Below are 16,023 nucleotides of genomic sequence, written 5' to 3'. Positions count from 1 at the left end.
CATCCAATATCACATTGTAGATTGCCACAGTCACGATTAAAATTAAAAAAAAAAAGTAACAGAGCGATAGTTAATTTTTTTTATTTATTTCTTTGAATAAAAAACTAAAATTAGACCAGTAATTTCCTTGGATAATAAAACAACATGGCATTAATTACTGGACTGTTAACTGTTAATAATCAACCGTCCCGCAATTAAATCCAATTATATATCCATCAGATCAGAATGAAAAATCTAAAGCCATTATACAACGGGCAATAATTGAGTTAAAACACCACTCACCAAACTACCACTATTTATTTTTTTAGTTTGACACCAAACTCTCTTTATTACCAAGAGTCACTTTTTTTATTAAGTTTTCTTTTGGAGCCGCTTTACCCCTTTTCTTGCCCCTATCTTCCACTATTTATTCTCTGCCATCTGTGTGTTTCTCCCACCATTCTCTCTCACACACACTCTCTCTCGTCTCCCCAATAATGGAACCCAGGGCAGGAAATCTCATGCTCTTCTTTTCCCTCGCCGCCCTGCTCCCTCTCTCTCCCCGCCGCTTCCTCCGTCGACTCATCTCCCTTGCAGACCCAACCTCTAGTCCTCCACTCTCTCTCCCCCCCACTCGCACCCTCATGGTCCGAATCCGATGTTGTAGAGACATCCGAATCCGATCCACAATCCGAATCTGTGATCTCTCTTGAACTGCATCATGTGGATTCTATGTCTTTCAACAAAACCCCAGAACAGCTCTTCAACCTCCGGCTGCAAAGAGATGCTGCTAGGGTCAAATCCTTCATTTCCATGGCCTCTAATGCTGCTTCTGTGGACCAGAGCCTCGTTGGCCGGCTGGGCAGGCCGGGTTTCAGCAGCTCCATTATATCTGGGTTGACTCAGGGCAGTGGAGAGTACTTTAACGCGCTTGGGCGTCGGCACTCCTCCGAGGAACGTGTACATGGTGCTGGATACCGGAAGCGACGTCGTTTGGCTCCAGTGTTCTCCTTGCCAGAAGTGCTACTCCCAGACAGACCCAGTATTCGACCCTACTAAATCTCGGTCGTTCGCTGGAATCTCATGTGCCTCCCCTCTCTGCCGGCGACTGGATTCTCCTGGATGCAACAAGAAAAAGAACTGTCTCTATCAGGTTTCCTACGGTGACGGTTCGTTCACTGTGGGGGATTTTTCCACTGAAACTCTGACGTTTCGGCGCACTCAAGTCCCCGGCGTTGCCCTCGGATGCGGTCACGACAATGAGGGACTCTTCATCGGCGCGGCGGGACTGTTGGGTCTCGGCCGTGGGAAGTTGTCGTTCCCGGCACAAATGGGACGTCGTTTCGGCCAGAAATTCTCGTATTGCTTAGTGGATCGTTCTTCTTCGGCCAAACCGTCTTCAGTTATATTTGGCGACATGGCCATTCCTCGAACCGCCCGGTTCACTCCTCTCCTCAGTCACCCTAAGCTCGACACATTCTACTTTGTAGAACTCCTCGGGATCAGTGTTGGGGGAACACCCGTTCGGGGTATTTCGCCGTCGCTCTTTCGACTCGATCCCACCGGGAATGGCGGCGTAATAATCGATTCCGGCACGTCGGTGACCCGGCTCACCCGACCCGCCTACATCGCCCTCAGGAACGCTTTCAGGGTTGGAGCGTCGCATCTGAAGAAGGCGCCGGAGTTCTCACTCTTCGACACTTGTTTCGATCTGTCGGGGCAGACGGAGGTGAAGGTGCCCACGGTGGTGCTGCATTTCCGAGGTGCTGACATGTCACTTCCGGCGACGAACTATTTGATTCCGGTGGACACCCACGGAAGCTTCTGCTTCGCCTTCGCGGGAACGATGGGCAGCTTGTCGATAATCGGGAACATCCAGCAACAAGGTTTCCGGGTCGTGTACGATCTGGCGGGTTCTAGGGTCGGGTTTGCTCCTCGTGGGTGCGCGTAAGCCGGACCTATGACGTGGCTAATGGGGACAAATCGTCCCTGTAGTTTTATTTTTTTTTCCCTTGAATTACTGGCGTCTATTTTGAATTAAACAAAAACGAAATTAGATTGGAGTAGCTGAGATAATATCTTCCTCGGATTTGGATGAAGAGAGAGGAGCGAAGAACGAGTTGGAAGTTTCTTGCAATTTACGTGCACTTGTGTTTGCTGTTGTACTATTATTAATTATTAGTATTAGCTAATTGAGAGTAACTAGACTCGTTACTCTATCGCATAATGGTCCTACTGAATTATTAATTTGCTTATTTGCATCAAATGCTGCATTTGGATGTTATATTGCTACGAATATTGACATTTTTTAAAGTATACATCATTTAAAAGACATTCAAAATAGGGATAGTTTTAAACAAATTTATATAAAAAAAGATGTTAATGTTGTTTGATAATGAAGATAATGTATGAAATTAAGTTCATGCGAGTGTAAGAATATCCGGGGAGAGTAATCTTTTATAAAGCTTAATAATCATTTACTCTAATGACAAGAAGGCTCACAAGTTTAAGGGAAAATCTAAAATATACACATCTTGAATTTTAAAGTTTAAAATCAGAAATTATTATAAAAATATATTGTCAATTTTTGAATTAAAAATTGGATAACGTTACTTACAACAAGTAAAACAATTACGCTATCCTCTCTCATCACTGTCCTATAAAGAGATGGAGGTTGATGAAGGATACAAAATTGCTCTCCATCTTATGAGACAGTTTAGCAAGGAAATTAGCAGTATGATTGTCCTGCCTGTGAACGTGAAAAACTTGTACTACCCAATCCCTATGAAGCAAGATCCTAGCATCATTTGTAAGAATATCCAGAGAGAGTAATATTTTATCAAGCTCACCGGAAAAAAAAAACTATATCAATAATCATGTACCCTAATGATAAGAAGGCTCATAAGTTTAAGGGAAAATCTAAAAAATTATATATCTTGAATTTTAAATTTTAAAATCAGGAATTATTACAAATATATCGTTAATTTGTTTTTTAAATGTAGTCAATTATCATTAAAGTGTAGTAAACAAAAATGATGTTAATGACCAAAAAAAAGATAAACAAAATTTATTTAAAATTTTAAAATTTAAAAGATATTTCTTTTTGAGATTTTTCCTGAACTTGATCTTTTTTTTTTATTAAAAGAGCCAATATTAATGACCGAGGTTATAAAAAGATTAGAACCTGCAAACTTCTACTTACTAGGAAGGTCAATGCCACACCAGACTGCAAAATTTTTACTAATCTTTATTGTAATTTCATATTGTTATATTTGTTCCTCTAATTTAAAAGAATACATTAAAAAATGGAATGATATGAATGAAAACAAGTGGCTGACGGGGATCATGGAGAGCATCAATAGAAGAGGAGAGTATGATTTTCTCATTGACTGTGGCAGCACACCGTGCACCAATGTCACATATGTACGCCCAAGTGATTTTGAACCCGTTTGGAACAGCTTATAAGTTGCTTTTTAATAATAATTTACGGAATACAAGGTAAATATGTGAGAGAATTTTGTCTCGACTTACATAAAACGTGTTATATAGAATTTTTTAAGTCCTTCCAAACAGGCACTTTATTATTTTGTTGTTGTTATTTCCATCTTCCCAAGCGGTCCAAACTGAAATGTATCCGTTTGAAAAATTAAAGTATGAGAACCAATACCAGTAGAAATTGTGAGGACTCCATGTTAGTTTTCTAGTTTTGAAAAATATAATTATTGATTCATAAGTTGGAATTAAGAAAATTGGCAGAGTCAATGTATCAAGTAAAATTAAAATGATGGGTAGCGGCTATTAGTTAAGAAAATAGATAATGTGAATTACTTGGGAGGTCTATATCTTGAAAATATTGTGCCATGTTCCGTCTCTTTTCTTGTAATCTCATATTGTTAATATTTGTCCATTTAATTAACAAAAGGAAAACAGAAATGAAAGCTATTAGATGTTACTGTCGTGGCGGCTTCCGGTGGCTCGTTTGGATTTTCCTGTTCACCCAAATAGTCCAATATTTTTTTATAACCAATCATCCTCCTCAACGTGGCGAGTCAGCAATTTTTCTTCTTCTTTAAATACAGATCACATCCGACACTTGCTCATGAAACTTCAACAACTTAGCTGTAAGTTTTGGAGCATAGTGATATGACCAGTTGTGGATCGAATCATTTACATTCGTAAATTAAAATTAAATTATACCAGTACATTAGACGAGAGATTGACCAAGAAAAAAGTAAGGGTCTTGTACGACTTTACGAGCCTCATCTCACGCTTTTTGATTATTCCTTGAGAGAGTAAAAATTAATCGCGAGAGTATTATTTTTTTCCCATATAGTTTAAAAGGCTATTTAGATGGAAATCAAATTATGATTTCAAAAGTGTTTTTATGTTTTACGAAGGGGATATTTAGATGAAACCAAACTATGGTTTGGAGAATAGTTTTTGGAAAATAGATTCTTAGAAAACCATGGTCTCTGAATAATAGATTTTTTGTGAAAAATGATTCTGATAAAATGAGAGTGTTTGAATATTATTATCAAAAGCACCTTTTATATATACAAATTACTAAAAAGGACATAAGTTAATATGATAATTACACAAGAATAGATTTTATAATATATTTTAATTTGAAGGAATAAAATTGTTCATAAAATAATTTTTACTAACATAATTAATAATATATAAGATAATATAATTAATAAATAATTAATATATGTATATATATTTATAAGTTATAAGTTTAAATATGTTTATAGAAAAATGATTACTTCTTTTTCTAACATAAAAATATTAATTTGCTTTAAAGATTTTAAACATGAAATTCTATAATATTTTTTTACAGCTGGTTTTTATAACAACATACTACCTCTTATCTTTAATATAATTAATTAATTGTCACTACATGTGTAAAAACATTTATAAGATATAAGATTAAAGATATTAGAAACAAGGCCACATCAGAGTTGAGAAAAATGACCGATTGGTGAATATATATATTATAAGATAAGAGAATTGGCCATTAAATTTATTTATTTATGTAACAAAAATGAATTTAGAAGCATAAAACGGGACAGTTAGCGTGTCTTCTCACTTCTGCTAAACGTCCCTTACCTGGGAAGAGAGAGAAAGCAGTGAGAGAGAGAGCAAGGCAAGGCAAAGCATAAAAGAAAGGAACCAGCTATTTGGAATGGAGAGCGAGGGACCGAAGGCGGAAGAGAATGAAAGAAATGAATAATTGAGGGTATATGTGTCATATCCATTGGTAAACCACCTGACACTCCTATATTTTTTGCCACAAGCGGATTCAAACCACTTTTGACAAAACTATGGTTTTTGGGTCAACAAAAACCATAGTTTTGACTGATACTGATTTGAATTGGGTGTTTGGACAAACACTCCTAAACACTCCTAAAGTAAATATATGAAAGAATTTACATCGTTTTGCGGAAAAGTATTTTTAAGGGTTGTCAAACACCTCCTAAATTTTAAATCACAAACATTATGCATTTATATTCTCTCCTATTCTTAGAAGTTAGTTGCAAGTCTGATTTAATTTTAAGTATGAGATTAAATTTATTTTATCTATCATGTTTATCATTTTTAAAAATAATTTATAACTGATATGACTCCAAAATTATACATTGATATTTCAGAAAAATCATATCATATTTTTTATAGTTAATTAATTTATTTAGTTTTCTTAGTATAACTAAATATTAAGAGTCTGAACGAGCAGAGGATAAAAATAAATTTCATATAAAAAGTGTATATATTGAGGGCTACCTAATAAATAAAAAGAAACCTAGGATTAAAGTAATCGTACCCTTCAAGTGGGGTCGTGTTATGCTAGAAATATCCTCCTTGTCCGCATACTTTTAATCTTGTTGGACCACTTATATATCATCATCGTCATCATTCATTTTGAGAATCAACATTCAACGATCAATATTCTCTTACTTTTGGCGAGGTCCAATTCTAAGGCCTCGTCTGGATGGTAAAAATACGTAAAGAAACATGAAACTGAGGTTTGCATTTTATTGTGGCTTAGAAGATTGTTTGGATAGGTCTTTTTTTCTAATTGGCTTATCAGAAAAAAAAACTTTTTTAACTGACTTATCCAACACAATTTGAATCAACTTTTCTAACTGATTTATGGGAAAATTATACAAAGCTTATGATCTAATTAGTTATGTGATTTCATTTATTTTAATTAGAGACTAAATGAATTTTAATTTATATTCAGGTTTGTCCATTACGTGTATTTAATTAATTATCCATAATGTGTTTTCAAATTTTTTTCCGTAACAAATATTTTTATTTTATAATTTCACAAATAAACTATTTATATTTTATCATAATAATTCTACTTATTTTTTAAACTATTATCACGTTAAAAACATAAGATTTCAAATACTACTACTTAATAAAGTCTATGTCCTTTTTAATTATTTTATAACTAAACTAACTTTTTCATTAATCATCTAAACAACTTTTAATTTTTTCAACTGACTTTTTATAAGCACCTATCCAAACATAAATCACATTACACTAGCTGACTTTTACTCTAACCTCAATTACAAAAGTCAGTTTGACTATAAGTCAATTTTACCTAACGTTAATCCAAACACACCTTAAATAAAGTTACCTTGTCTCGTTTCTCCAATTACGATTTTTCTTAACCTAAGGTCTCCCCGCTTAAGATTTAAATCAATTTGTTAGTGGAAAATTTGGCACCACGGGCCCATGATCACAATTGTGTGTGGAATTAGATTCTCAATTATCTCTACAAGTAAATAAAAACATTTCTGACAAATCATGCACATCTCTTGTGAATGGAGAAGCAATCTAGATTGGTTCATCATATATAATAAATTTAATTTGAGGTTTCATTTTATTTTGACCTCTATATTCATTTAATTGGCGACTAAATGATTGAAAATATTTTAATTAGAGATGCACATTAGTGTTCTGTGTTGAAAAAGAGCATGAAATTGAAAGATATATATATATATACACACACACACATGGCATGAAATAACAACAATAACGAATTTTATCGTACTTAACGAGGTCAACTATATAGATCATATTATCTCCAGTCTTAATTATAAGAGCTAGTTGACTAATTTGAAAAGATTAAAAAAATAAATTAAGTTAATTATTTGTAATAAATAAGTGTTGTCTTTTCTAAAACATCCTTGCTAATCAAATGTACTAGCTATAACTATCATTATTAAAAACCTTGAAAAAAATACATAAATATGAGAGACAAAGTAGATTGAGGTCTTTTATTCAGAACTAAAATAAAAGTTAAATAAGATCTTATATCAAAGACCGGAGGTAGTACTACTATAATTTTATTACTCCCTCCGTTCCTTATTATAAGAGACATTTGATGCTTATGGCATGTTTCTATATATAAGAGACACTTAAAAGTTGTCTCTACTTTTTTGTGTCGATTTTCTATTTTACCCATATTTATTTTGTTTCCAATTCACACTCTCTCTCCCTCCTACTTCTCTTTCTTTTAATAATTTAATTGTTCTCTCTCATGTTCTCTCTCCTTATTAATGAGGGCATTTTTGAGAAAAAAATTATACTTTTTACACATTGATTGTTCTTAACTAATTTTAACTGCTTTTTTGATCAACGTAATTCGGTTATTCGTCTCTTATAATAAGGAACGGAGGGAGTACATTCTATCAATAACCAAATCTTTAAATACATAATTAATCAAAAATTTCATTTCAATAATGTTATGAAGTGTTTCCTTACGTCTTCATCTACCATGTTTCGGAGGATTTCATATTGCTTAATTTATTCCCATCCCCCATGTTTCCATAAACAAATTGTACTATTCAAGGTTAAATTTAAACAGTAATAATTTATTTAAGACTTGCAGTAGATGGAGCCCACATAAGTAAAATGGAGAGAAAAAAAAGAGGTGTTTGGGGACACCCAAAGTACTTTTAAAAAGTATTTTTTTAAAAAAATTGAGACAAACTTTTCATATATTTTGTATATCGTATTTTTAAAATTACGGTTTGGTTTTTATCTAGACAAGACAATGAAGAAGAAAAACAGAGAGGGAGGCACGTGTAAGTTAACGCAGGGAAGATGCAAAACGAGAGAAGGGGGTGGAAGCACATGGGTAGAAGAAACAAAGGTCAAAATATGTGAGCACCCGGTAGGCCCGTTTATATATGCCCATGCATGCTGTTTTTTTTTTTTTTGAAGCATATGTATTTTTTATGAAAGATAATTCTGTTCAAAGTATTCGAGCTTAAACGTGAATATTTTTTTTAGTGAGAATTTAAATATTAATTAATCAATGTTAATAGTGCTAAATTAAATCCCCACCTTCTTCGTGATATTATAGGAGGAGCACTTTGTCCATAAACGGGTCAAAGTGGGAGGGGAACAAAATAATACTCCCGTGCGTTTTTGGCCTCGGGAACATCAAACTTCATCTCCTCTAGTCCCCCCTTTGCATTTTTCAAACAAAAAAGTTAACTTGTTGTTTGGACTCTAGCTGTTAAGTAAAATGATGATAGTGTTATAGTGCACCCAACACTATTCCTTCCTTTTCTTTTTCTTTAGAAATTGAAATCACAATGATTCCTAATTTTCCACTTGCCTCCCTCACTGCCCCTACTTTCCACATTCCTTGCATATTTTATGGACCTATTAATTTATTTATTTTAATCTTTCTGAGCGGACCAAGAGGTAAACGTTAGCAATTTCCACACGAAAACTTTTACAGATCTTCAATTTACTTGTACAAGTTAACCCCTAAAAAAATATATTATTCACACATATTCTTTCAAATTTATTAATTTTTTCTGTTAAGAAGTGCTCTGGCGTGTTCATACAGGCATGTGAAAATGTGGATTTGGAGGGTTCAATTATTGAAGAGAATGAAGGTAGGCAACTTGCAACACACCTCTCAAGGTGAGATTATCTTTGCAGGATCATCCCATTCATAATCTCTACCTCAAAGCAAGAATTTACATGGAGATGTCCACTTCAAAGGATTAATTTCCTCAAATGAGGTGGATTTGCTTATATATATATATAGATATATGTGTCAAATTAGAAAAAACCAATATAATGAACTGGGAGTCTGAATTTTTCAAAATTTATTATAACTTGTTCACGACAAGTCTTTTAAGGCGAGGAATTGAGAATTTATAATTTACAATTGAGCTATGCAACTAACTATTTTTGTTTTTTTAATAAAAAACCACTATTCTACCTTGTTATTTCACAAATTTGTAATTATTTGCTGTCAATTTTTTCTCTCTTTAGAGTCATTCTTCCGTGTAGTTCTTCTAATTTGGCTTGTGTGACCCACTTTAACATAGAAATGGTAGACTTGACGTGCTAAGATGTAAAAAATAACAGATTCACATTGGTAAAATAAGAGTCCGTTTTGATGTCGGCATTTATAATTGATACGTGCCAAGTGTCAGCCCATAACCTGTCATGTAGAGCTAGGTTGCCAATCAATGATTTTTTTTAAAATTTTATAAAAAAGAATTTATTATTTTACACATAATTTAAATATATCTTTATTTTGATTCTTCATTTTATTTAATTGTATAAAATATATTATATGTAAAATAGTGATAAAAAAGAATTATATAAAACAGATTATATATTTGTATTTGTATGTTTTAAAATTAGTTTAATTATATCACTTCACGAAAGCATAGAAACAATTTAAATTTAATTTATAAAAATTATAATATAATTATAAAATTAAAATAAAAAAAGATTTAGGTCAAGTTCATTATATTAATTATGTTAAATTCTCTAATCACATAAGTATGTGTCTTTTTATTTTATTTTATATGAATTTATAATTAAATGTAATCACATATTAATATTTTAAAAATAGGACACATGATCATGTATGATTGAAGAACTTGATATAATAACCATAAAGAATTAGATGTAAATATCGTCCAAAATTAAAATATTTAGAAATGTAATTATTATTTTGTTTAAAGAAAAAAGGGGTTTGTCTGTCAAATGCCAATCTAGTTTTAGACGGGCTCAGCGTTAGAATATGGGCCCGTCAAGGGATCAACCCAGGAGTTGCCCGCTTTAACAGCTCAAGTCCTCTGCAGTTCTCCACACCGTCACATTTTCACATGCCTCTTACGCACGGACGGCGTTTGGCCGCGAAAAAACGTCAATGAATCTGCGAATTTCAAATTTAGGGCTTTTTTTCCGGGAATAAAATTTGTCATAGAAATTGAAATTTAATGAATTTTTGAATCGATTGGATTTGATCGTCAATGGAAGAGGAGGAGAGAAGGGGTCGGGGAACAAAGGTGAGGTCTTTGATAGAGAAGGCCACAACCTCGACTTCGCCAGAGGTCGATCCCCGTCTCCTTCGGGCCATCAAGTCGGTGGTCCGATTCTCGGATTCGGAGCTCCGAATTGCTGCCGAAACACTTACAGACCTCATGAAGCGAGATCACTCTCAGGTTCTTACACTTAATTTTGCAGTTTTGTGGATGAATTGATTCTGTTAGTCTTTTTTTTTTTTTGGTTTTTTGTTATTCAATTTGGGCTTGATTCAATTTTGGCACTTTAAATACCGAGAAAATGCTCCGTAAATTTGCAACTTTAGTCGTGAACGTCCGAATCATGTCTGTTATGGGAGATTGAATCTTTGAATTTTTTTGTTGGGTCTTTTGTTTGCCGTTTTCAAATTGCTATACGAACAAGTTTATCATTCTCAATGCGTCTATATGACATGAGATACGAGTGCGTTTATATGATTAAAACATCATTTGTTGTTGACAATCCAGAGGTTCTGAATTACTGGATGAACAAGTTTAAACAAGTTTGAGCTAGGCAGTCTTCATTTGACTCATGAATTGAGCATTCCATCTGCCATCTTCAAACGTCAGGAAATTTTCATCATGTGAGGTTGTCAATAAAAGATGATTTCTTGTCATTGTACTGGTTCTTGCCATTTATCATTGCAATCATTTTTCAAGTCACTGATGAGAATTACGGAGATTGGTAGTACTTAGCTTAAACCCTTTGGTGCTCTTCTTAGGGACATTTAAGTGGTTCTCCATATTAAAGGCTTTAACTTTTGAGGCTCCTTTATCATCTGAATAACGAAAAACAAGTTTATGACCTTGATAGATGCATGTTGCAGGTTAGGTACCTCACACTTCTAATAATTGATGAACTGTTCATGCGATCAAAGCTTTTTAGAACCCTTCTTGTTGAGAATTTGGACCACCTACTGAGTTTGAGCATCGGATTCAGAAGAAATCTGCCACTACCTGCTCCCCCAGCTGTTGCATCTGTTTTACGTTCAAAGGCCATTGAATTCTTAGAAAAATGGAACCACTCTTTTGGGATTCATTACAGACAGCTCAGATTAGGGCATGATTACCTAAAGAATACCCTTAGGCTTCAATTTCCTAACATACAGGCCAATGTGGAGCGGATGCAACAAGAGAGGAGGGAAAGAGAGAGAAGGTCGAAAGAAATTTTGTTGAACAAATATGAACATTTGAGACAGAATCTATCATCAATAAAGGGAGAAATACTATCCACAGTGGATGAGATTGGAGAATGTTTGGAAATTTTGAACTCAACAGAGGATTTTATGCAAGATGATATCTTAGATGATGAAGTGGAAGAGTTCTTCGGTTCTTCTGAGCTGCGGCAGATGCGTCTTGATGCCATAAAAGAAGGAGAGAAAGTTCATGAGAACAGTGATAACAAGGTGATTTTTGATGCATTGAGGGAATTGTACAAGCTTTTAGTGACAAAGCATTTGATTTCTGTCCAAGAATGGATTTCTGTTCTAGTAAGAGTTGAAGTAGCTGACAATAGATTTAGAGATTCCACTTTGAAGGAATTCATTGACATTCGTAATCATCTGAAATCAGTTCAAAAGAAATGTGAAGAGGCTGGATGTTCTCTTCAAAACTCATCAAAACATAGTGAGGAAGAAGATTTTTGGGAGGAGGGTAATGTTGTAGCTAATGAAGTTGCATCTAGGGCTCCCAAGAATAAAGACATACATCTTGACATGGCATCAACTACCCATAAAGTGAATGGCAGTGCTCTCAGTTCAAGAGATAAAGAGTCTAACAGCTCTAACGCCAAGTGCCTAGCTCATGGAAGGAATGAAGTAGACTCAAACTCTCCAAGGAGCGAACTTCTGGCTGAAGCTCCTGTGGTAAGGTGGAGTTCTCACTTGGATGATTGGGGTTCAAGCAGGGTTTTTATGGCTAACCAGCGTGGATTGGAACTTGAAAATCATTGGGGGAGGGTGGACTCTGATGCTGTTATCCCAGCTGATAAAATTGCTGAATTGAATGTTCATGCTGCACTTTATGAAGAGAAGCAAGAGGAGATCCAACCATGTCGTGCTCCTTTGAGGAAAGGAGGGCTATGTCAGAGAAGAGACTTGAGAGTTTGTCCATTTCATGGACCTATCCTTCCTCGGGATGATGAAGGGAAGCCGCTCAATCAGAGCACATCCGAACACAAGATAGATGATAAAGGAAAACCACTCAATCAGAGCACATCTGAACACAAGATGGATGATGGAGGAAAGCCACTCAATCAGAGCACATCCGAACACAAGGTAAATGTTGATTTGGGGATTGATCTAGCGGAGCACTTGGCTAAACAAGCAGTGAAGAATGTTCGTGAAATAGATGAAGAGGTGGCAAAGAAGCGAAAAATTGATAAACAGACGATGAAGCGTGCAAAACTTGCCAAAATTCGGGAACACAACAAATCAGTTTTACGCAATGCCGCTTTGGCTTCTACTTCCAGATCTGCATCGCTTGGACAAGATGGGGATGTGACTAATGAAGGGAATTTATCTTCCAGAGACAACAAGAGAATTCTTGCATCCATGCTTCGAAAGAAAGTAACATCAAAAGACAGAATAGCCGGGAAGCTTCTGAGTTCGCGGGCTAGGGATGCTACCACTAGGCAGCACGATGCTAGTGAGGATGCAAAATACAGAGAGGCCTTCCCGAACCAATGGTAGATTGGGTTCAATTTGAGCATGTAGGATTACTTGTAGTCAAAAGTCAGGGTCGGATACGTCAAGTAAAACCTTGCCTTGTTGGATTAAGGAAATTTACTCATTTATGCAACTACTTATCTGTACATTCATTCCACTTTAGAGATTGGTTTTGGCTCACCAAGGAATAAGATAAGCCATTCTGGGGCTAGTTGGTGTGATATTTTCTCAGCATATTTCCACAATTTTTGTAAGAACCTTTTGTACATAATAGGTGCCAGTGCTAGATGACTACGATTTGGACTAATTGTATCGAGTTACAAAATTATACTTTGATATCATATTGTGCCTTTAGGGAAACTCTTTGAACCTCAAACTGCCATTTGACAAGAGTTGAGGCTCTTGTGAGTCTTGGCTTACTTTGCCCATCTTTAGAATGAACGGAGATTGAGATGCCTTTGTTGATACCTATGAGGAAAAATTAGCAAGAGGAAAATCAAACTTTACACCTGCAAAATGCCAAGTCTCTTTAACTAATCTAAGGGGCGAAAAAAAGAAAAGAAAAGAAATCTGATTAATTCAGCCATGTTAAATGACAAATTAGTAAATGTAGCTTGAACTGAGAAATTCTTGGGGCGGTGCTTTTAGCAGTGCCAAGAGTACTTAAATTAAATGATAACATAAGGGCTTCTCACCTAGTTTATCCCACATTTATAAGCATCCCAACTGTACTGGTGGTGGTGGACTTGATGAGTTCAGTTAGTGCTAAATTGCTTCCCCTATCCCACCGTCAGATGGATGCTAGCCAATCATACAATCAAGTTAGGATTCTCTTTTGAATAAGGGACTCTAGTAGAAGAGTGCAAGAAGATAAAGAAGGCTTATGAGTGGGTTTCACTATTCTCACTTTTATTTCTCTTTTGTGCAGATCTCAAAATTTACCTGATGTATGATCACTTTAAGCCAAAACTTTTTGAAATTCACTTCATTTTGTAGTCTGACTTCATCTCCTAATTCCAATACTTTATGTGTGTTCTTTTCTAAATCTTAACTTAATCTATTACATTACCAAACAACTCCACCTAGATTTTAGGGAGAATTATCGTAAGGTCCTAAGAAAGAAATTTAATTACCAAGAAGTTTCAATGACAAATGACTATCATGAACTTGTTATTATTTTTTACTCTGAAACTTGTCGTTACATGCTCTTCAGTTATCAATGGACTTCAGTGTAATTAAATCCTTTCTAGGACTTAATTGTAACTCCTCCTATATATTATAGCTAATCCCAAACTGGAATGAAGGAGGAATAAAAGAGGAGGGTTGTGTTAGATTTTCAACAATCAATTTAAAACTTTGTCAAATCTTTATTATATGGATCGATGAAGAAATTGTAACTAGTCTTATCTAGCAGGATAATGTTTGATGCGAACAAAAATGAAGAGAATGGTGGAGAGTAAATAGGGAAATAGTGATATGCCCTTGCCCGTTGGCACCATACTGAAGCTTTTGGTGGTTTTGGGGATCACTTGTGGTGGCTCACAAGGGTATTTGTTTGTTATTACTTTGGGAAGTTCGTTGCCTCGAGAGCCGAAAGTAGATGATTTTATATTATAGAATCTTTCGTACTCTTGTGTCCTGATTTTTGGCTCTCAAGTAACGTTGATTCCAAGTCATATCTGATGCCTATGTTTTTTGTCGCAAACCTCTCTTACTGTTGAGATCATATGCCTGCACATGAAGAAGATTAATCCTTAATTCATGTGATCTAATTTTAATATATTATCCTTATTGATTTTATATTTAAGGGAACAAATTTTACGAGAAATGCTAGATAAGAAGAATTCATTCACCTCAGACAAGGTACGTTGTTGAAGAATCACATGTACCAAGAATATTATGCCGTTACTTGTATATAAGACGTAGTAAGTGTGAAAAGGTCTGAATTTTTAACTACTACCTTTATTTTTTAATATAAAAGCTAGTTAATAATTGAATTTAGTCCTAAATATAATATTTCAGTTCACTTTGTTTTTTAAATTTATAATTCATTCTCTAAAGTATCATTATTAATTACATATATTATAGCGGTTTTCATCTAAGACTAATAATCATAATTAAAAAATTACTTTAGATAAATCAACTTATATTTGTTACAAATAACTAATATAATTAATTTTCTTAGTTTATACAAATTAGTTAAATAATCTTTATATTAAGAACTAGAGATAGTATTAAATTTTGCTTGCTTGATGTTGAGGATGTTGATAGTTAATTTTTTTTTTGTATTAAAATGTACTCTTCCGACCTCCTGTCCTTAATATAAAATATATTTAACTAATTTGATTATATTAAGGTAGTTAGGTAAGTTAGTTAATTATAAGAAATATGACATGTTCTTCCTAAAACACCATAATCATTTTTCTTAATATTATCCCTCCCTCACTTACTTAGTTATAGTTAAAGGAGTATCCATAGGAGTAATTTAGGAAAAATTGATAAATATGAGAAATAAGTCTTATATTTAGGACTAAAATTAACTTAAAAATTAAGTCCTATAATAAGGATCGGAGGAGTAACTCTTAAAATTAGTTATAATATATTTTCTTTTGTTCTCATGGATATAAATTAAGAGGCCGACATGAGAGTGAATGTTTATGATTGTGATTTATGAACATGTGATTTTATTAATTTTTTCAATCTCTAACTTAATTATGAATAATTGTAACAAACTTATACAAATTTTTGACACAACTAATTTTAATCAGTTTTCTTAATTTATATAAAACAGTTAATAGATCCTAATTAAAATAATGATGGATTGAGTATTCTAAAATTGACCCATAAAAATGATTAAAATTTAAAACAATGTAGTCAAGTGAACATAGGAAAAAATTGAAATTCTATAAGCAAATTTTATAAAATCATACAAAATTCAAAAAAAAGTAAATTAACTGTAAAAAAGAAAAGAAAAACAAATTGATGGTGGCATCAATAAACAAATAGTAAATGTATTGTGATATAAC

General features: G+C 34.0%; 1 protein-coding gene and 1 pseudogene across 1 annotated transcript; both read left to right on the top strand.

Annotated features, from left to right (window-relative positions):
- The first annotated feature begins 477 nt into the window (after positions 1–477).
- Positions 478–2,275, top strand: LOC114736236 (aspartyl protease family protein 2-like; annotated as a pseudogene).
- A 7,908-nt stretch (positions 2,276–10,183) lies between these two features.
- LOC114736232 (UV-stimulated scaffold protein A homolog) lies at positions 10,184–13,357 on the top strand. Its single transcript, XM_028924023.1, has 2 exons — positions 10,184–10,472; positions 11,159–13,357. Exons 1-2 carry the CDS (start codon positions 10,281–10,283, stop codon positions 13,019–13,021), a joined length of 2,055 nt encoding a protein of 684 aa, XP_028779856.1. The 5' UTR covers positions 10,184–10,280; the 3' UTR covers positions 13,022–13,357.
- Positions 13,358–16,023: the final 2,666 nt, after the last annotated feature.

This window comes from Neltuma alba, unplaced genomic scaffold (assembly GCF_004799145.2).
Source record: "Neltuma alba isolate B1F8T4 unplaced genomic scaffold, ASM479914v2 tig00013319_pilon, whole genome shotgun sequence".
Classification (NCBI taxonomy): domain Eukaryota; kingdom Viridiplantae; phylum Streptophyta; class Magnoliopsida; order Fabales; family Fabaceae; genus Neltuma; species Neltuma alba.
Note: the sequence above shows the minus strand (reverse complement) of the source record. Positions and strands in the feature narration are given on the sequence as shown.